The sequence below is a fragment of the Sugiyamaella lignohabitans genome, chromosome B (assembly GCF_001640025.1).
Source record: "Sugiyamaella lignohabitans strain CBS 10342 chromosome B, complete sequence".
In the NCBI taxonomy this organism is placed as follows: Eukaryota; Fungi; Ascomycota; class Dipodascomycetes; order Dipodascales; family Trichomonascaceae; genus Sugiyamaella; species Sugiyamaella lignohabitans.
This window is the reverse complement of record NC_031674.1, coordinates 4,856,378-4,875,303: the sequence shown is the minus strand read 5'-3', so window position 1 is coordinate 4,875,303 and position 18,926 is coordinate 4,856,378. Positions and strand designations below refer to the sequence as shown.

The 18,926-nt window shown below is 42.6% G+C and overlaps 7 protein-coding genes across 7 annotated transcripts; 4 read left to right on the top strand and 3 right to left on the bottom strand.

Moving 5' to 3' along the window:
- Nucleotides 1-2,803: 2,803 nt before the first annotated feature.
- On the top strand, nt 2,804-5,704 carry RPG1 (Rpg1p; the record flags this gene model as incomplete). Its single annotated transcript, XM_018880718.1, has 1 exon — nt 2,804-5,704. The coding sequence occupies one exon, from the start codon at nt 2,804-2,806 to the stop codon at nt 5,702-5,704; it is 2,901 nt and encodes a 966-aa protein (XP_018738510.1).
- A 185-nt stretch (nt 5,705-5,889) lies between these two features.
- Nucleotides 5,890-7,425, bottom strand: YPS3 (Yps3p; the record flags this gene model as incomplete). The annotated part of the gene is made up of 1 exon (XM_018880717.1): nt 5,890-7,425. The coding sequence occupies one exon, from the start codon at nt 7,423-7,425 to the stop codon at nt 5,890-5,892; it is 1,536 nt and encodes a 511-aa protein (XP_018738509.1).
- A 1,081-nt stretch (nt 7,426-8,506) lies between these two features.
- Nucleotides 8,507-11,104, top strand: RTT107 (Rtt107p; the record flags this gene model as incomplete). Its single annotated transcript, XM_018880716.1, has 1 exon — nt 8,507-11,104. The coding sequence occupies one exon, from the start codon at nt 8,507-8,509 to the stop codon at nt 11,102-11,104; it is 2,598 nt and encodes an 865-aa protein (XP_018738508.1).
- Nucleotides 11,105-11,372: 268 nt separating this feature from the next.
- Nucleotides 11,373-12,254, bottom strand: RXT2 (Rxt2p; the record flags this gene model as incomplete). Its single annotated transcript, XM_018880715.1, has 1 exon — nt 11,373-12,254. One exon carries the CDS (start codon nt 12,252-12,254, stop codon nt 11,373-11,375), a length of 882 nt encoding a protein of 293 aa, XP_018738507.1.
- Nucleotides 12,255-14,065: 1,811 nt separating this feature from the next.
- On the top strand, nt 14,066-15,406 carry AWJ20_3680 (uncharacterized protein; the record flags this gene model as incomplete). Its single annotated transcript, XM_018880714.1, has 1 exon — nt 14,066-15,406. The coding sequence occupies one exon, from the start codon at nt 14,066-14,068 to the stop codon at nt 15,404-15,406; it is 1,341 nt and encodes a 446-aa protein (XP_018738506.1).
- A 179-nt stretch (nt 15,407-15,585) lies between these two features.
- YEA4 (Yea4p) lies at nt 15,586-16,728 on the bottom strand (the record flags this gene model as incomplete). The annotated part of the gene is made up of 1 exon (XM_018880712.1): nt 15,586-16,728. One exon carries the CDS (start codon nt 16,726-16,728, stop codon nt 15,586-15,588), a length of 1,143 nt encoding a protein of 380 aa, XP_018738505.1.
- Nucleotides 16,729-17,275: 547 nt separating this feature from the next.
- AWJ20_3678 (uncharacterized protein) lies at nt 17,276-18,841 on the top strand (the record flags this gene model as incomplete). Its single annotated transcript, XM_018880711.1, has 1 exon — nt 17,276-18,841. The coding sequence occupies one exon, from the start codon at nt 17,276-17,278 to the stop codon at nt 18,839-18,841; it is 1,566 nt and encodes a 521-aa protein (XP_018738504.1).
- Between the last annotated feature and the right edge of the window lie 85 nt (nt 18,842-18,926).

Below are 18,926 nucleotides of genomic sequence, written 5' to 3'. Positions count from 1 at the left end.
ATGAAATATCAGGATTATTAAGACTGTGTTTATATATTTCGGTTAAAGTCCGTTGACGAGCATGTATTTAAGTCAGCGATCTCTCTGACGCTTTCATGGAACTGACGGTTGGTGACAAAATGGTGGGAGATACGTGCATGAAGATGAAACGCTGAGTTTCTCCTGTTTTGCCGATGGTTTTACACCATGATATTATGTGTTCAGCTGTAGGGCGAAGCATGGAACGGTCTAAAAATTATTTGGCAGCATGCTGACAGGAGCTGAGGAGCAACATCTACTAAGTCCTATCCTGTAATTTTTCTTCAGGACTTCCCATTGCTTTGTGATATGGAGGGTGCAGTTATGTCATTACGCTTCCGAGCAGCTTGTTCAAAGTAGATTCCAACAATAAAAGTATTCGGGCGAAGTGGCTATCGAAAGTTTCTCCAACATATGCTCTTGGGGCGGCAAGTGAACTCAAGGGGGCTAAACAATGTGAAACTTTATGCTGCGGTTCATTTTTGACGTTGCCGCCGCTACCGAGTTGAAGCAAATTGACATGTTCTATAGAGCCTAGCTTCTTTGTACTGACTTGAATATCAAGCTCGCCAAATCCCTAAATGTGACTTTCTCGCGAACAACCCATCCATTTGGACTGAAGTGGGGAGTGGCTTTAAAGCACAGTTTAATCTAAAGCGGCATTCGGATCTCATATCTATGTAATCGCAGATCCACTGTTCAGATTGGGGTCTTTCACAATACTGCATTTATCTGTATGTAGGTATACGCATACCGTTTTTCACTAAGAAAAAGTAACCACGGCGAGTTCCATGGGGTGGCCAATAAGCATGCACATGCATTGATCGCCCACTTCTGTATACGAGCGGGGTAGATAAGTTGAAACTCTCACGAAAATTTCCATTTCCCAAGCTGGTAGGCTGCCGATGAGCATGAATCTTCCAACCGATGGAACTTGTACTTTTAGTAGTAGAAATTCTTCTTCGATTTTATGAATATGAGGCCCTGCACTGCGCCGAAAAACCCAAATGAGTTTTTGAGTGTATTTGTTTTAAAGAATCCCAAACAGTAATTGGATTCCCCAGATGTAGTTATCGTCGATCTCTTGGGTGTGTTTCATATCTTCACTATCTGATCCGCCTTAGCCCGTGGTTTGATGCATTACTCTAAGCATCCATGACATAATGAAAAAATATTTAAACTTTAGCAGACCCTTTATCAGGTCTTGCGATGGTATTATCATCTGTAAGAAACCTAGGCTGAGGTTGATTATACTAATACAGTTAATACAATAATAAGTGTGATACAGGTCATAGGTCATATGCCAACTACTACTAGCGCTTAGATAAGCAGATGTTCTGTCAAGCTGGCCACGTTGTGCATGGATAAGAAATCTAGCTTAATTGCCAAGGATTATATTTTAGCCCACGGACCCAACATGATGCCCTATATGTGACCTCATCAGATGTACTACTGCCCCTTGCATGTGATGAATTAGGGGTGGTCCTCACACGTCGAATTGCAGTCATAAAATAGAACAGTAATTTGGACAGGTGTTCAGTGCCATATGTATAAAAGCAGAAGGGTCCACTAGAGGTAGCGATTGGCCAATGCTAGAGGACGCACATGTTCGGTCCTCTGATATATGCAGTGTAGAACATGTGTTTCTGAGTGTACTGATTCTAGCTGACGTGTTGTCTTTCTACAAACAGGTGGGAATAAATGTTGAAGGAAATATATCTTTGTATTAAGTGATCAACATTGGATCCAGCTTTCGATTGTATGAGAAACTACTAACAAGTTTGAAGTGCCCAATCAGTTACTTTTGGATCAGACTGCTATATCCACAGTAGCCGAAGCCTGGCCTGCATATGCAAAACTAACGAATGTTATATAAGAGTGCCGATCAATCGTGTTTTAGTGGTCTCAGTGCAGAGTGTGGTAAGATTTCCTAAATCGGATGGACCCTGAACCGGTGAATCGAACGCTCAGATTGTAAACCATCGGAATGAACGTCAGGGACATGTTACAAATTGAGAGGATTGAGAAGATCCAAGCCATTCGAATATTTCCTCTCGGCGATGGTTTTCCGAATCAACAGGCCGATTGTGCTAACGGTCAATGCTTGGCTGTGATGATGCCATCCATGAAAAAAAAAGCACTATTTTTTTCTTCAGTCAGTTCAATCGGTGTTGTATCGTGTCTCGTTTAAAATGGTTTTACTTGCGAGACCAGGGTTCGCTCGGACTGAGCTACCACTTAAATATAATCACTCTTAAGTCCATGCAATAGCATTACTCTACCTATATACATAACACATAACTTGTTCGACTCGGATTCAACATAAGTCACGTCAGAGAACATAGATCAGAACATTAAACAGAGGCTTATTATACCAACCAACTTAAACACATTTTTATGCTCTTTACTATATCATTATCTCGTTGTCAAGGCAATGTCCAGACACCAGTCACGTGACAAAAACCTGCTTTTTGCCAGAACCGAAGTCCGCCATATTTTATCGCTTTAAAATAGACTAAAACAACAAATATAATGACAGCTTTTCAATAAAATCTGCAGCTGGCGACAATAAAAACTATATAAATATTATTCAGAAAGGTTGGAAATAAAGTTACCTCTAATCTCATTGTGAAAAGTCTAGCGACGCCGCGCGGCTCAGAAGTAAATTTCATCCCGCATATGCATTGGAAAGGGTGAAAAATTGACACTGACGAACAGGCGCTTCACCACCTTGCTAGATCTCCTGTTTGTAAAGGCCAGTTCGTTTGCAATAAAAAAGGTAAAAATGGCACCATTTGCGCGTCCTGAAAACGTGCTTAAAAGGGCAGAAGAACTGATCCACGTTGATCAGTCAGCTGCTGCTCTTGACTTGCTCTATGAAACTATTTCTTCCAAGAGAAGCAGAAACGTTTCCATTGATTTTCTGGAGCCTATTATTCTTAGATTCGCAGAGCTTTCCGTTGAATTGAGAAAGGGTAAAATCATCAAGGATGGTCTTCACCAATACAAGAAAATCATCCAACTTACTTCCATTGGATCTATTGAGATTGTTGTGAAGAGATTTTTGGAACTTGCTGAGGCTAAGGTCACCGACGCTCAAGTTGAGGCCGACAAGATTGACGCTGATGATGATTTGGAGGCTGAAGACTCACCAGAAGATATTCTCCTCTCTACAGTTTCTAGTGAACAGACCAAGGACCGTACTGATCGTGAATTGGTAACTCCATGGTTGAAGTTCTTGTGGGAAGCTTATAGAAGTGTTCTGGATGTCCTTCGTAATAATTCGAAGTTGGAAGTTTTGTATCAGCAGGTTGTTCATCAAGCTTTTAGCTTCTGTCTTAAATACACCCGTAAGACCGAGTTCCGTAGACTCTGCGAGTTGCTTAGAAGCCACCTTCAATCTGCTTCTGGTCAATACAAGAACGCGGGTGCTTTGAACCCCATCGACCTCAGCGACGCTGACACTTTACAAAGATATTTGGACACTCGTTTCGAGCAACTCAATATCGCTGTAAAGCTCGAGCTATGGCAAGAGGCCTTTAGATCTGTCGAAGATGTCCACACCTTGTTGACAGTTTCCAAGAGACCCGCCAAGGTTTCCACTATGGCTAGTTACTACGAGAACCTTGCTCGTATTTTCTCTGTTAGCGGAAACAACCTCTACCATGCTGCTGCTTGGAGTAGATTCTACAGCTTGGTCCTTCAGGCCCGTAGTGTGCCCGAGAGTGAGTTGGTCCGTATCGCCTCTTTGCTGTTAGTCTCAGTCCTTGCTATCCCTCCTCGCGGAGCTGCATCTGCTACTGGCAATTCATACGAAATCGATGACCAAAAGCATCGCAACACCCGTTTGTCTGGTTTACTCAACTTGACCAAGACTCCTACTAGAGAGTCCTTGTTAGCTTCTGCTTTGTCAAAGAATGTTTTGGCTCACGTTCGTCCTGAAATCCGTGACTTGTACAAGATCCTTGAAGTTGACTTCCATCCTCTTAGTATCAAAAAGCGTCTTGGTCCCGTTGTTGACAAGATTGGTTCTGACCCCAACTATCAGCCCTATATCAAGCCTCTTTATCAAGTTATCTTGACCCGCTTGTTTCAACAATTGTCTCAAGTCTACAAAACTGTCAAGCTTGACTTTGTTATCAGTTTGGCTAGTTTCCCAGCTCCTTTCAACGCCAGTCGCATTGAAATCGAGCGCTTTATTGTTATGGGTTGCCACAAGGGAGAGTTTGGCATCATACTTGACCACGAGAGTTCATCAATTACTTTCAGAGATGATGTCAATCTCAAGTCTGCCCCAAGTTCCAACTACTCTGGAGCATCTGCTCTTCAACCTACTCCTGCTGAGATTATTAGATCTCGTCTCTCTAACTTGGCCAAGTCACTCTTTTCCACCGTCAGTGTTGTCGACCCCATGTATATTGACTACAAGTTAGTTTCGCGTCAAGCTGCTATTGAGCGTGCTTTGGCTGGCCTTGAGGAGGATAATGTTCAAGCTTTGGCCCGTAAGGATAAGATTGAGACTCGCCAAAAGAACGCTGAGTTGGAACAAATTAGACGTGAGGAGGAGGAAGCAAAGAACCGTGCCCTCCAGATTCAACAAGAGCAAGCTGCTGAGCAACAAAGACTTGCTGACGAACAGAGAAAGAGAGAATTGGAGCGTATTAAGCGCGAACAAGATTCTATTAAGGAGGAGGAAAAGAGAAAGATCGCCGAAGAAATTAACAGCAAGGGTATTATTAAGATTGACGTTAACAACTTGGAGGACCTCGACACCAATAAACTGAGATCTATGCAAGTCGAGCAACTTGCAAAAGAAAACAAAGACCTCAACGAGCGACTACGTATTATTGGCCGTCGTATGGATCATTTGGAGAGAGCCTACAGGCTTGAGGAGATTGAATTCTGGGAGAAGGATGCTGAACTTCAAGAACAGGCCGATATCAAGGCATATGAAGCCAGAAAGAAGGGTATCCTTATCAAATCCAAACAACAGTATGAAGAAGCTGTTAATCTCAAAGCTAGATTGGAGCGTATTGTTCCTGACTACGAGGCATTCCGTGCTGCTGTTGAGAGCAAGCGTCGTGATCAATTCGAAGCTAAGCGTGCTCGTAACCAAAAGTTACTCGAAGAGGAGAAAAAGGCTCGTATTGCCAAGGTTCGTGCCGACCGTGAACGTGAACAAAAGAGACGAGAGGCTGAAGAGCGTGAACGCGCCGAACAAGCTGCCAGGGATGCTGAGCGTGAAGCTGAAGAGAAACTCAGAAGAGAAGAGGAGGAAAAGAAGAAGGCCCATATTTATAGACCCGGTCGCCTTTCTGCTGCTTCTGGTGCAGCTTCCACTAATAGCGGTGAGTCTGCTTCTCCAGCTCCTGCTGCAGCCGCCACTACTGGTAAATATGTCCCAGGCGCCCTTAGAGCAGCTTCCGGTTCTGCTAGTATTCCTGCTTCTGCTAGTGCCGCTAGTGCTCCTGCTTCTGCTGGTGCCGCTGGTTCTGCTGCTTCGGCACCATCTGCCGGTAGATACGTTCCTGGAGCCCTCAGACGGTCTGCTGGAGACGGTAGTGCTCCTGCTACTGCCTCGCGCCCTCCCCCAGCCTCTGCTACATCACCCGCCTCGGAGTCTACTAGCTCATCTACTCCCGCCCCTCGTAAATACGTGCCTGGAGCATTCTCGAGAAAAGCTTAAAAAGTTAGAAATATAATGTGAAGTAGTTCTAAATCATAAATGATTTATAAAAACTAAAGCACCAAATCAGTTACTTCGGGTAATCAACCTGTTGTTATAAACCTACTAAGATTTATTGTGTATGTACATATAATATCTATAATATCAATTGACTTAGGCAGGGGTATCACTGTCCAATGATTCTTTTAAGTGGCAGAATAGAAGAGAGGAGCACTGGTGACCATGGTGCTGATAGAGTTGGTAATAATAGAGTTGCTGTTGCCAGTTGAAGCGGTTGGTGTAGCAATTGGCGTCAATGTTGTATAAGTAAATGACTGGTAAGGATCAGTAGAACTGCCGTTGTTAACTCCTGCCACAGCACCAGGAAAGTCTGATCCTACCAGATCTACAATATCTGATGAAGAGCTGGGTACAGCCTGAGCAAGGTATATTTTACCAGCTAGCGAATTAAACGTAACATATGCGTGTTTGAAAAGATGGTCACCAATAAGATAACTTCGAGTACCCATGAGACCCAGTGCTTGGACGTTTTCGGCACCAGCTGGGCCGTCTTGTGCCCACATATATTCGCCTGGAATAATGAGATCCTCAATGGGAATTTCTACATTAAACTGACCAAAAGTCATAGTGATGGATTCATCGGGTATCGGTCCAGTGTAATTGGCAGCTTTGTACCAACATTGGTACTTGTCATAATATGTAAATCCGAGGCCTTGACCAACTTGATTGACGAAACCAGGGGGCAGTTGACTAAATGGCGATCCGGTGTCCAGCACAGCGGGGCCAAATACATCGTAAGAGCTACCATTATTCAAGGCAAGGCTACTCAGTGCTAATTGATAATAGTAGGTAGGCTCAGAGCCTGTTTTAGCAATGTCATAAACATAAACTGGTTCTTGAAATTTGGCCTTGTCAACGCCTCCAAAAATCACAGAACCATCACTAGATCCAGAGTCCAAAAAGACAGAAAATGCTGGAGATTTTGTAACTCCCTGTCTATACAGGGCCTCTGGTAGGTTTGCATAAGTCTCGTTTGTAAGATTTGAGTTCGGGCCAACTCCTAGTAAACCAGGAACTCCCGAAGCCAAGTCATACTGATTAATTACGCCGAATGGAAATTGATTGACTTCCGCGCCCTTGATACCAATGTTGTCTTGGCCCCAAGTGCCAAATACACCACCAGCTCCATAAAGTCCTGTGAAACTTTGGTTTGAACTATGGAAAGTGGTCGATTGATTAGGGAAAAACCTGGGGGCATTGTTGTACGAGGTTTCAGGACCAAATACCCAAAGATAGGGAGAGCCAGTATCAAGACCCACTTCAATATCTTGTGGGGGAGACCCGACAGTAATGTTTGTCAAGTAGAAATTATAACCGGTCGTAAGACTAACATTACTATTTACAATGTTAGCAGGAGCTGCAGACGGAACAGCACTGACTTCGGGACCGACGGAAGTATTGTCTTGAAGAAAGTCTGAACCAGCACGACTGGCTGCCTTCACTTTATCATCAGGTCCATCAAATATATCATCGAATATCTCACCAACTGATGTTGAGAAGTCACTTGCAAGTTTTTCGGACCGGGTTCGGGCAACATGCATTAACCCGTGGAAATCAAACTTAACAGCACCAGGACTGGCAATTTCATCATTTACAGGTGAACTAACAGCAGTGGTGGCTAGTGCGGTAGCCACAGTTAGAGATCTCAAAGAAGGCTTCATGTTATCTCTTTAGCATTTGCAAGAAAAAGAGTTCAACCCGCGCTTACTCTCGATATTTATAGTCTTTCGAGGACTTTTATTGTATATTTGGTACCTGCATATTGGCATCATCAGGAATAAGATCATCCCTGAGGAATTTGGCAATTAGCTGATTGGCAATTTGAATATAGTAGAGCTGCTCACAACTACTAGCCGCCATTTATGGTATTAAATTTAATGCTCATTCCTCTATATTCATAGAGGGCCTGAGCAGGCCCATTAGTTTTTTTGTACCAGCTTCCAAAAAAGAGCCTTCGCCAAACAGGATTCAAGGTTCATGGCACTGCCCCGACACATCCGAACTGACAGCAATCCAAGTGGTTCGCATGAGGACATAAGTGGCTCGACTCCTGAAAATCATGCCGATCGAGAAAAACTATGCAGCTCAGTCAATTATATTGTAGTAGCTTCCTCTAAATAGGACTTTCTGACTTGAGTTTTTCTCGTTGTCTATAAACTGAATTTTGACATTTTTTTTCGAAAAATTCTTATTCGCCCACCTTGTTTCAATTGTTTCAAAGCGATGGGCCGTATCAGTCGAAGGGCGTTTCTTTGACAGCCTGTTTGTTTCTTTCAATGATAATCCTTACCTAGGCTGAAGAACGTTTACAAGATTTGTCAACAAATCTTGCACAGGCAACGAGAAATGTATGACGACATTGATGTACCTGTTTTTTGAGAATTACTGAAAATGGGCTAACAGCATTAAACGATAACCTGTAGATTATATATTAGTGGCTTGTATAAACAAACATGAAGCAGCATCGACAGTAGTCAAAGTAGTTCTAATTTTCTTAACACTTAGTGGCATTAGTGATCTCACTTACTAAGAACCATAAGAACCAGCTTCCACCGAACCAATGATTTGACTGCGACTAAACTTGAGAATCATCAAGAGTGAGTCGCTCGCGGTTGGTGGGTTCTGAGAGACGCGTAGTCCACGCGAACAGCCGCGCGTTTCAATTTAAGCTGCAGCAGTCTCTTACGCTTATTATTTCTGTGGCTTAATTTTATGTGCTTGAATCAAACCTAACGGTCAATAATGGGCCCTGTAGAAAAAAGCGGATCCAATGTCGCAAATAATGTTTCCAAAATCCTCGCAGCTTCTGAAATAAATGCTGAAACGGGCGATGATGCCTCGAGAATTCCGGAAGAGGTGATGTCTAATGTAGGCAATAGACAATCGCCTCCGCCTGGTCAGAAACCAGCGAACTCACTCATCTACCACTCGCTACATCCAGAGCAAATATTTTCCAATTATCAAGGATTTTACTTGGTTCCATCCTCGACATTCGATGCTGCAAGTCGAGAAGATATTCAGGATTTAATAGTGAAGAATGGTAGTGTAGTTATTTCTGGGGATAACGACAACACCCCTCCACCTGACTCTCTAACAAGCGGCATTACTGTCATTGCTGACAATATCGATTTTCCCGAATATGAGACGCTTTGTGACCAGCTGGTTTCCGTAATTACTCCACAATGGGTTCGTGATTCAGTAGCGCAAGGAAAACCGCTTCCATATCGCCCATACTCGCCGGATCCTCATCTGTTTTTCTCGGGCATCATGGTTTGTGCAGCTGGACTTTCACAGGGAGATCGTGAAGCTATCTATGCCGGTGTCACAGCATATGGTGGGCTATATGATAATCGTCTCACGAAATTCACAACTCATATTATAACTACAAATATCAACGAAGAAAAGTGCCAAAGGGTATTACAAATGGATCTACCTCACAAATTAAAAATAGTTTTGCCTCATTGGATAGACGATTGCTTGAAACTGGGCAGAAGAGTTGATGAATCATTGTATTTATTTCCCAACCCCTCTGTATTAGCCGCTTCGGGGGACGATGTTGACAGTCTACCAAAACCATCTCCTTCTAGTGATCCCTCAATTGGACCATTTTTCAAGTCTGACTTAACTGTGGCCAAGTCATCTAACATATTTGCTGGGAAACGTTTTTATATCGCTGAAGATTTTGGATTATCTGCATCTATTCTAACAATGATCCACGAAATGATTGCGAACTGCGAAGGTACAATAGTTACAACGGTACAAGAGGCTAATGTCTATGTTGGAAAATACAGATATGGGGAGGCTTATATCCAGGCGTCTCGCAGATCTAGTTGTACAGTTGGAAATTTAGATTGGGTATACTGGATGGTATCGCACCACAAATGGAACTCTCCTCTAAGGATGCTACTCCACTATCCTCTAGGAAGAGATGGCGTTCCAGGTATGAAGAACTGCTTAATTTCTTTAACCAATTTCACAGGACCTGCTCGTCGATTTATAGAGAGGCTAATTGTTGCATCTGGGGCCAGTTACTCCAGCTCGTTAAAAATGGAATGTACACATTTAATCACCGCCAGACCGTCAGGGCGCAAGTATGAAGCTGCTCGTGAGTGGAATATTCACGTTGTTAATCACTTGTGGCTAGAAGAATCTTACTCACTCTGGGAAATGCAATCGGTGGCAATACTCAGATATATTCACTTCCCTCCACTTCTGGATCTAACCTCTTTGGTTGGTCAGACCCGATTAAAAATGAAACATATACGAAAGTTTTTTGCACCACAGCATGAGCTTGAGCCCGTAATGAGAACACCACGGGCCGCGAGTGAAAAGGCTAAGCAAGCAGTTCATGAGTCAATGGCAAAAGAGACTGAATATTTAGAGAAATTAAAGTCGAAGAGGAAGCATTTACCGCCCTTGGCAGAAGAGATTGAGAGCCAGCCTAAGAAAAAGAGGGTGGTGGGGGCTGATGAAAGCAAGGAGAGTGGAGGAGAGCACGAGAAAGGGAGTGACCAAAATGAAAGCAAAAATGGTGATAAACATTCACCAAACCAAACCAAGCATACTATTAACGACATCGAGCAAGTAGCCCGAGAACAAAATGTGGTTCCCACCTCTTCTCCAGCAACTCGTAATATCGCACCTGATAGTCCTGTACAAGAACCAACAGTAGTACAATCGAACGGTTCTAGAAATGCTGAAGTTTCGACACCCCCATCAAGATTGAATGTTATTCTCACGTCTGTTGCGGACCAGGACCAACCCAGCACAGCCAAAACAGAAGAAGTATCTATTTTCCAAGTAACAGACCCTCTTAAAGCTGACTACATCATATCGCCAAGAGTAGTACGAACAGAGAAGTTCCTATCTGCATTGGCCACTGCCAAGGCAGTTTTAAAACCCGACTATCTTTCCGCCTGTATATCAACAAAATCTCTTTTGTGGCCAATTCCAACTAAATATATCCTTGGTAATAAGGATCTGCAAGCAGCACTTGTGAGGTCTGCTAAATTAAGAGAGAAGAACAAGGGCCTGTTTGAAGGATATTCTTTCAATGTCACTCCGGATATCAATGGTGGGGTAGATACGTTCAACCGGGTCGTGATGGCACATGGGGCCTCCAGCTCTCGTGTCATCAGCTCGTCCAAGATTCGCAATTTTAACCAGTCCGTGAACGACAGAGCCATTTTGATAACGGCGGAGAAAAATGAGAAAATAGCGAAGGGATTCAAAGAAATGGTAGGAAGCGACGTGAAGCCTTATGTATTTACCTCTGACTGGGTCTACCAGTCTATCCTCAATATGTCGATTGATTTCAAGAAAAGTACCTATGCATTGTAGAAAATTTCCTTTTGCGCCTGCCCGCAGCCATGGACCACTGCTCAACCTGTTATATGATAGATAGGAAATAATAATTATTTATATTTGATACCTTTCTCTTCTATGATGCTAGCCAAGCTAAGTTCAACTCACGTTGCAAGGATCTCAGCCAACCAGAGAAAGCCTCCTTGACTCCCACTCTTGCAAATGCAAACAAATATAAACAGGATAAATATAATAGCACCAAAGAAACATATGAATATACAAACGTATTTATACAAATCTACAGCTACTGTCTATTTCCGCCAGAAACCTCAGCAGCCTCAGCAGCAGCTATAGTCGCATCAGGGTCGGGCTTCTTTTTCATGAGAGGATCAGATACAATGGATTCAGGAAGCTCATCACCACCATTCATCTGCTGGCACCAAAGATAGACCTTGTTCCGATACCGGTCAGCACGTAATAGTCCTGACCGTACATTAGTCATACAGCGGATAAACTCCTCCATACGCTGCTGAGCAATTTGAGTGAGCTGGCGGGTCTCTTCAGCATTTTCAGGCAGTATTCCAAAATTTTGATCAATATTGATTTGGGGTAGTGCGAAAAATGGATCAATTTCCATAGTGGATTGTGTCCTCGTTATGCGTTTATCTGCCAAAGAAGGATCCTCTGTTTTTACAAGGCCATTTGAACTAGTAGATGCTATACCGGCACTTGTCCCAGTGTTTCCAGCTCCACCATTTACACTACCATTGCGGGACCCTTCGAAACGGACAAATTCGTCTTCTTCCTCACCTGTCTCGTTGTACTGAGGTAGGTTCAGCTTATCAGCCAATAAGTATGAGGGGTCGTCACCTAAAAACGCGCTCATAAGTTTTGCAAGTTTCACAACGTGCTCCTGTTCTTGATTTATTATATCCAAAGCACGCATAGACATGTACTTCAAAGTATTGCTTGTGTACGTTCTAGAGATTGCTGGGTGTGTGACTATTTGTTCCGGCGATTCTATAGGAGCTAATAAATCGTCCAGTTTTATATCGTCATATGGGCTATCTTCAATATCTTCCTCGTCTTCATCTTCTTCCTCAGTATTTTCCCGATCACTAGTCTCATTTTCAGATTGATATATCACTCGTCTCTTTTTATAGATCACCGCTCGTTTATGATCCATATACTCCACGACCTTGACGCCATGGCCTTCGAATGGAGCACTGGCCAGTTTTTCTAATGAAACTTGTTTGGCATCTCTCTTTAGCTTATTGCCTCTATTCGTCGTAGAGTCGCCTATAAATTCTTGCTCCTGATCTGATGCGTCATCTGGTCGACTGAGAGCTTCTTTAAAAAGGCTTACATCGTTAGACTCCCCATTCGATTATTTTCAGACCAGAACTCGCCATCTGAACCTTCAGCTTAGCATTTAACCCAAACAACACTAGAGCTCGAGTGCTTTCCGGTTCATCGATACTTACGCAATCTCCTCAATATTTTCTGCATCTAACATTGTAAAATTGCTATGTCAGCCAACGGTATAAACACAGTAATATTATGGTCCTATGGTTCACCGTCGGTCGTTCGTTGGTATTTCCTTTAGTTTGGTCTTCTAATTCACCTTATCATTGACCTGCAGATACTGCATAGACTCTACCTCTGCTCTTCCCTATTCAACTAAACGAATATATGCGTCAAACCGGCACATCATATAGAGGTTCTCATCTATTTGTCTCTATGCTCTTTTTCAAGCGCCAGTCGCTTTGATTCCTCAGATATATGTCAAGACTTCCAACCTTTACTCACTTGGCTCACGTGGTGTTCTTGAAATATGTCAAGCCAGATTCGGTATCGACAGTTTAATGCAGATTCCAAGGAGGAAGATTTGGAAATCGTCCAAAAGCTAATTTCTGCTGACCTGTCAGAACCATATTCCATTTATGTATACCGTTACTTCGTATATGAATGGCCAGATCTATCTTTTTTGGTAAGTTTTCTAACCAGCACTGAGTGTAATATTATAAATCTCAAGGAAGCAATACGTTCTGAGTTTGTTTGGTATTAACAATTGAATAAAGGCATTTGATGGAGACAAGCCGGTGGGCGTGATAGTATGCAATTTGCGTGATCATAGAGGGTGTAGAGTAAGAGGGTATATTGCTATGTTGGCTGTTATAGAATCATATAGAGGAAGGGGGATTGCCAAAAAGCTAATCACAATGGCAGTAGATGCACTGAAAGCCAAGAAGTGTGATGAAATCATGCTCGAAGCTGAAGTGTCAAATTCGGCTGCCATGCATCTTTATGAAAATATGGGGTTTCTTCGAAGCAAACGTCTGCATCGATACTATCTTAACGCAAATGACGCGTTCAGGCTAATTCTTCCTTTGACAGAAGCCAGTTCCATCATGTCACAGTTTCTCCGAGATCCAGGCCTAGATGGTCCCCAGATGGGAGAGATAATTTAATGATTTCATATATATAACGAGTTATTGAGGAGGCTCAATAGCTACTCTAACCAGTTTGTATATTAACAATATTTATTGCATCTTATACCTACTTTTATTATATCATCATTACCATTTGATGTTGTCTTAATTGAGGTCTTGTCATTATTAATTTTGATTGTTAAGCATAATTTGTTTTCTGTTCTCTAAGTATCTAACTCATTCTGTATTCCACCGGTTAGACCCCTGCAGAAGTTTCTCGAAAAATATAGAACAGATCTATGCAAGATTACCAATTGATGTTAGGTAATAATTCTATTTATGGAAATATTCTCCGAAGTTCTAAGAAGATCCTAAAGCTTCTTGCAGATTCCCGCAGCTTCTCTTGTGTTCGCTCCCTTTCGACTGCATTCTAAAGGCGATAGTGGCGCAGGGTCCCGCGGAGTGCTGCAGAACTATAAATTTGGGGTAAAGGCTGACCATGTTCTCTCAGAAAAATTTTTTATCAACAACTAATACACAGAACAACCAACCAACCAAAGTAACAATGCAATTCAGCGTCTTTGAACCTCAATACTATCGTCGTCCTCAGTACTCATATGAGGACATTGTCTCTTACTTGGCTCAACAAGAATATGAGAATCAATTGGCTGAGGAGTACAGACGGCGTCAGATTATTGCCGCTCAAGAGGAAGCTAAGCGACAGAGATATCTTGAATATTTGCGAGCGCAGGAAGAGCGAAGAATCGCAGAGGAACAACGCAGACGTGCTTTAGTTGAGGCTCAATATCAGCATGAACTTGCCCTGAGAAAGAAGAGACTTCAGCAGGAGAAGGCCCGTCAACAAGCGTTAAGACAATATTATGAAGAGCAGCAGCGGGAACGGGAGCGTAAGGCCGCCCAGCTTTATTACCAACAACAACCAGCATTCTCTTTTGTTACTCCTTTCTGGAACCACCCTCAGTATCAAGAGGAGTCCACAGATGAAGATGTAGAGGATCCTGACGTTTCGGTACCTTCAGATGATTACGAGGATTTGTATTCCAGGGCAGCCAAGTGTTCCACTTCGTGTGTCCCTAGTCCTGCCAATGACTTACCTAATGCCAAACCAACGGAGAATGTCAAGAAGCCTGTTTCCTCCGATTCCATGGACATCGACGACTTTGTATCTAATATCTTCACTCACTTCCTTGGTAGAGGAGAACCAGCAAATGCAGCCGAAAATACGACTGAATTTGAGTCAAAGGAGTCTTTGCAAAATCAAGAGCAAGCGTCAGAGAAGCAGCAAGGTGAACAATCGAATAAGGCAGATTCAGACGAGTCAGAACCGGTACTTGAAGTTTCGGAAGAAGAGAGAGCATCCACAATCAAGGCCAAACTCAATGAGATAAGCTCTAAGCTTTCCACCGCAGTGGAGACCTATGAGCGTCTATTCAACTCAGAAACTTCCGATAATGAACCCGATCATCCCGACAACGCTAAGGCATATCTCTCTAGAATCAAAATCTTGCAAAAAACTCAAATGCAATTGGAAAAGCTGTACACTGAACTTGATGGCATTCGACAAGTGCCAAAAGACTTGAAGAAGTTGAAGCATGACCTCACAAGCAAATCAGTTACTGTTGCTGACAAGGTTGATGATTTGATTCGGGTGTTGGAAGAACATCGCACAGAGCTGTTGGAAAAGGAGTTGAGAGAATCTGAAGAGGGATCAAGTGGCTCTGATACTGAAAGTGCTTCTGATATATCTGACACTGATCATGAGGAACAGCTGAGTGATTCTTCTGAAACTAGCCAACCAAAGAGGGAACAAGAAGAACGTCAACCAAAAGCCAAGAAAATCCGAAGAGTGGTAATTGAAACTGTTCCTGATGATGATAGCTTCTAAGCCGTAATTTAAATTTGTTTTGCATAGCATATAATATTTAATTTATTTTTTTCATGAAATCTAATAACACTCTACTTCTACCCTAGAAGAACTAGTAGGTGAATGTTGGATCCCATATCCATTCCATACATGATTCGTCTAGTCACATTCAGAATTTCTGTAGGACTATTCTAAAATATTCACTTTGTTTTCTTGTCAGGTATGCCTTGTGTTGACTGTTTCGGACTACTCGAATAAAGGAAGGCGCCTAAGAACACAAATATCGAACCAGCGATCATACCAACTGATAAATCATTGCCAAAAAGATACACACTGATAGCAAGACTCACAAACTTCCGAATATTCAGAACAATAGTCACGGTCAAAGCACTGACATGCCCCGCAAGGTTATTTACACCACGGACACACACGTACTGAGTGAATCCGTTGACTGCCAAGTACACCACACGACGGGGCAAAATTATCTGTATAATAGGAACAGTGTACACCGGTTGCGAATTTAAAGCCGATAGAAATTCATTGGTGATTTCTTTCCACATTGGAATGAAGAACAAGAGGGACAAGAAATGCGTATAGAACAGGGACTCTCGCCAGTGTCTTCCATATGTTTTATAAGTAGATTCGGTAACAACACCTTGAAATGCGCCTAGAATCGAACCGACCATCAAAATAGCAATACCCGTAGCATACGTCCTAGAATCTGTAGCAACGTCAGATGGGTTCGATATACTGGGATTTCCATACAATGTTGCCAGTATGATACCAGCCGTTAATACAATCACAGCAAAAATCTGGCGAGTTGTATATCTTTTCCCGCTAAGAGCCCCGAATATCATTGTAATAACAGTACCACTGGAACGGAAAATAATATGCATAGGAATTGATATATGAAAAGCCCATACGTAATTGTTCAAGACCGACAATGTGAAATATATAATAACTGGAAATAGCATTCGGTGAACAGGAATATGAGGCTTTTGAAGAAAGAAAAACTTGGAATGAGCATCAAAGAAATGCACATAACCCTCACTCGCAACAAAGAGAAATTGGACAAATGTGATAAGATGGCCCGAGTTGGGTGCCTCTCGAACAATAGACTCTAATGCAAAAACATTGGAGCAACACCCGCCAAAAATAAGTGATAATATGAGAACCCATTGGTTAAAAGTAACCTGTCCTATGGCCTTTGTCAACTCAGGGGTTGAAACTTCATCCTTTGCCGGTAATGTAACTCTGTCTTCAGGACCATTCTCGACTTTGGTATGACTGCCAATAATGGTAGTAGTTGTCCCTGTACTGTTTCGCAACCTACTTTGGCTCATTATTGTTAAGCAAAAAAATCAGAAAATAACATGTGCTTACGAAATTTGACAATATACAATGATCACGAGATTCTTATGTAGCCATCAAATAACCAACTATTGATAATGCTCTGAAAACCCAAAGAGAATGTATTCGACGAAGGTCACTGAGAAAACTTAGTTGAAGATAAAATATAATAAACTTCCAAGAAATATAATCAATTTGTACTAAAGAAATTTTTCTTTTGGGTTAGCTCGACCTAGATCTTAATGCTAATCTGAAACGCATCTGCCGCTGCAAAATAAGTTTACGTCAGATTGAATTAAGAGAACATATATAGCTTGTAGAATGGAACCCCTATGATTTAGGATCACTCTCTCGAAAGCTCCTGTTCTTGTTTCTGTTCAATTGTATTCAAGCAAAGACCCGGTCATAATCCAAACTTCAACATTAATTACAAGTCACGTGATACAATGTGATTTTATCTATACGGAAGTGATAAGCTGGAGTAAACATAGGTTACAACTGGCAAGAAATGAAGCTCACGTTAACATTCTTGATTGTGTGATGCCAGCTTCGAGACATAAACGATCATCAACACTATTTGAATGGCTAAATGTGGCTACAGGACCTAGTACAACAACGGCAGATACGAGTAGTGTGGATAGCGTGGATCCCGGTCTCGTGATAGTCAATGATGGCAAATCTAAGGTCAAAAGTGGGGACAAAGTCAAGTTATCCAGTCAAGAAAGAGACGAAAACAGCCATCATGGGCCAGGATTTCAAAGACATGGTGACAATCAAGATGAATTAGATGAAGCGTCAGATCCGGGTGACGAATCACTATCGGAACGGATTCCCCTTCCACCAATTGAAGAGTTCTCCTTTAAATCAATACTTCAATCGTGCCAGCCGATAGTCGATAAAGTAACTGATGGCCTTGGAGAAGTAGTCAGTTCTTACAGAGGCTTTCTTGGAGATGAGTTGGAAGCAGCAGCTGAGAAGCAGAGAATGTTGACGCATGAAATGAAGCAACTCGATAAACTAGCTCAGTCAGTTTTATCAACGACAGTGAGTCGCATGGTGAAATCGCAGAGCACAGTCAAGGCGCTTATAGGAACAGAGGGCCTAGCGACTATATCAGAAGCGTCATATTCTAATCTGTCTTCAATTTTGGATTTACTAGTGGACATTGATAATTTACTCCCTCCACAAGAGAGGCTGAATACGCCTAATTCAGCTCATAAATTGCATTACCCGAAACTTCATTCACTATTACAGGCGAAAAGAGGCGGTGAAGTTTCGTCCATTGGAGCTGATGCTTCAAGCAATACCAATGAAAGGCTCAGCACGAGTAACCGCAGTACCCCGTCGCTTCTCAGTGATCTCGCTACTACAGAGACACATGTTGAGACCGAAGCAGGAAACAAAATAGCAACAGGGTCAGTCCAGTCCTCCAGAAACTCGGCAGAAATGGAAACGGCATCGTCTAGTTCATTATCGACTTCAGGATCAACGGCAATTGTAATACCTTTATCGCTACAATCCGAATCGAAACAAGGACAGACTCAAGAAAACAACGACTTTAACAAGAGCCATATAACAGGGTCGAACGACATCACTCGAAAACGAGTAGATCTTGAGCCCAACTTAACATGGCCAAGAGAAACGGACCACCGCAGAGTTGTTTCCACAATAGAGGGTCCTAGTACATCAATTCGTGAAGGTGAATCTCTAGTCTCATCTAGCGAAGAATACCCGAGCAAGGCTACAGAGTCAAATCCAGTATTACCTTCGACTGGTGGTCACAAACCTCCTCGACGGTCTATATCACTATCTGCATTATCTAATTACTCAAACTCATCGCATGCCCTACTGATTCAAAGCAACGACGCTGACTCACTAGCTCAACCGGTACTGGACTTGCAATCGGTAGCTAGCTTAACATCGCATGCTGTGATCAGTAGTACTACTGGTGCTCCCATTCGACGACGGAGCAGACTATCAAAACGCCCAATGAGCTTCTTTTCGAAAGGGTGGCCATCTTCGTCCACTTCCCGCGGAGACAGTAAAAGCTCACAGTCGCCTACAGCTCGAGAACTCTTGCGAAGAGTTATCAGGGAAGAAACTTGATAGCGTTGTTGCTAAGACTGTCGCTGAAAGATATTGTCTAGCTAACCCATGCTCCTCTCGCTTGGCTCGAATAGTGAGCCCTCCA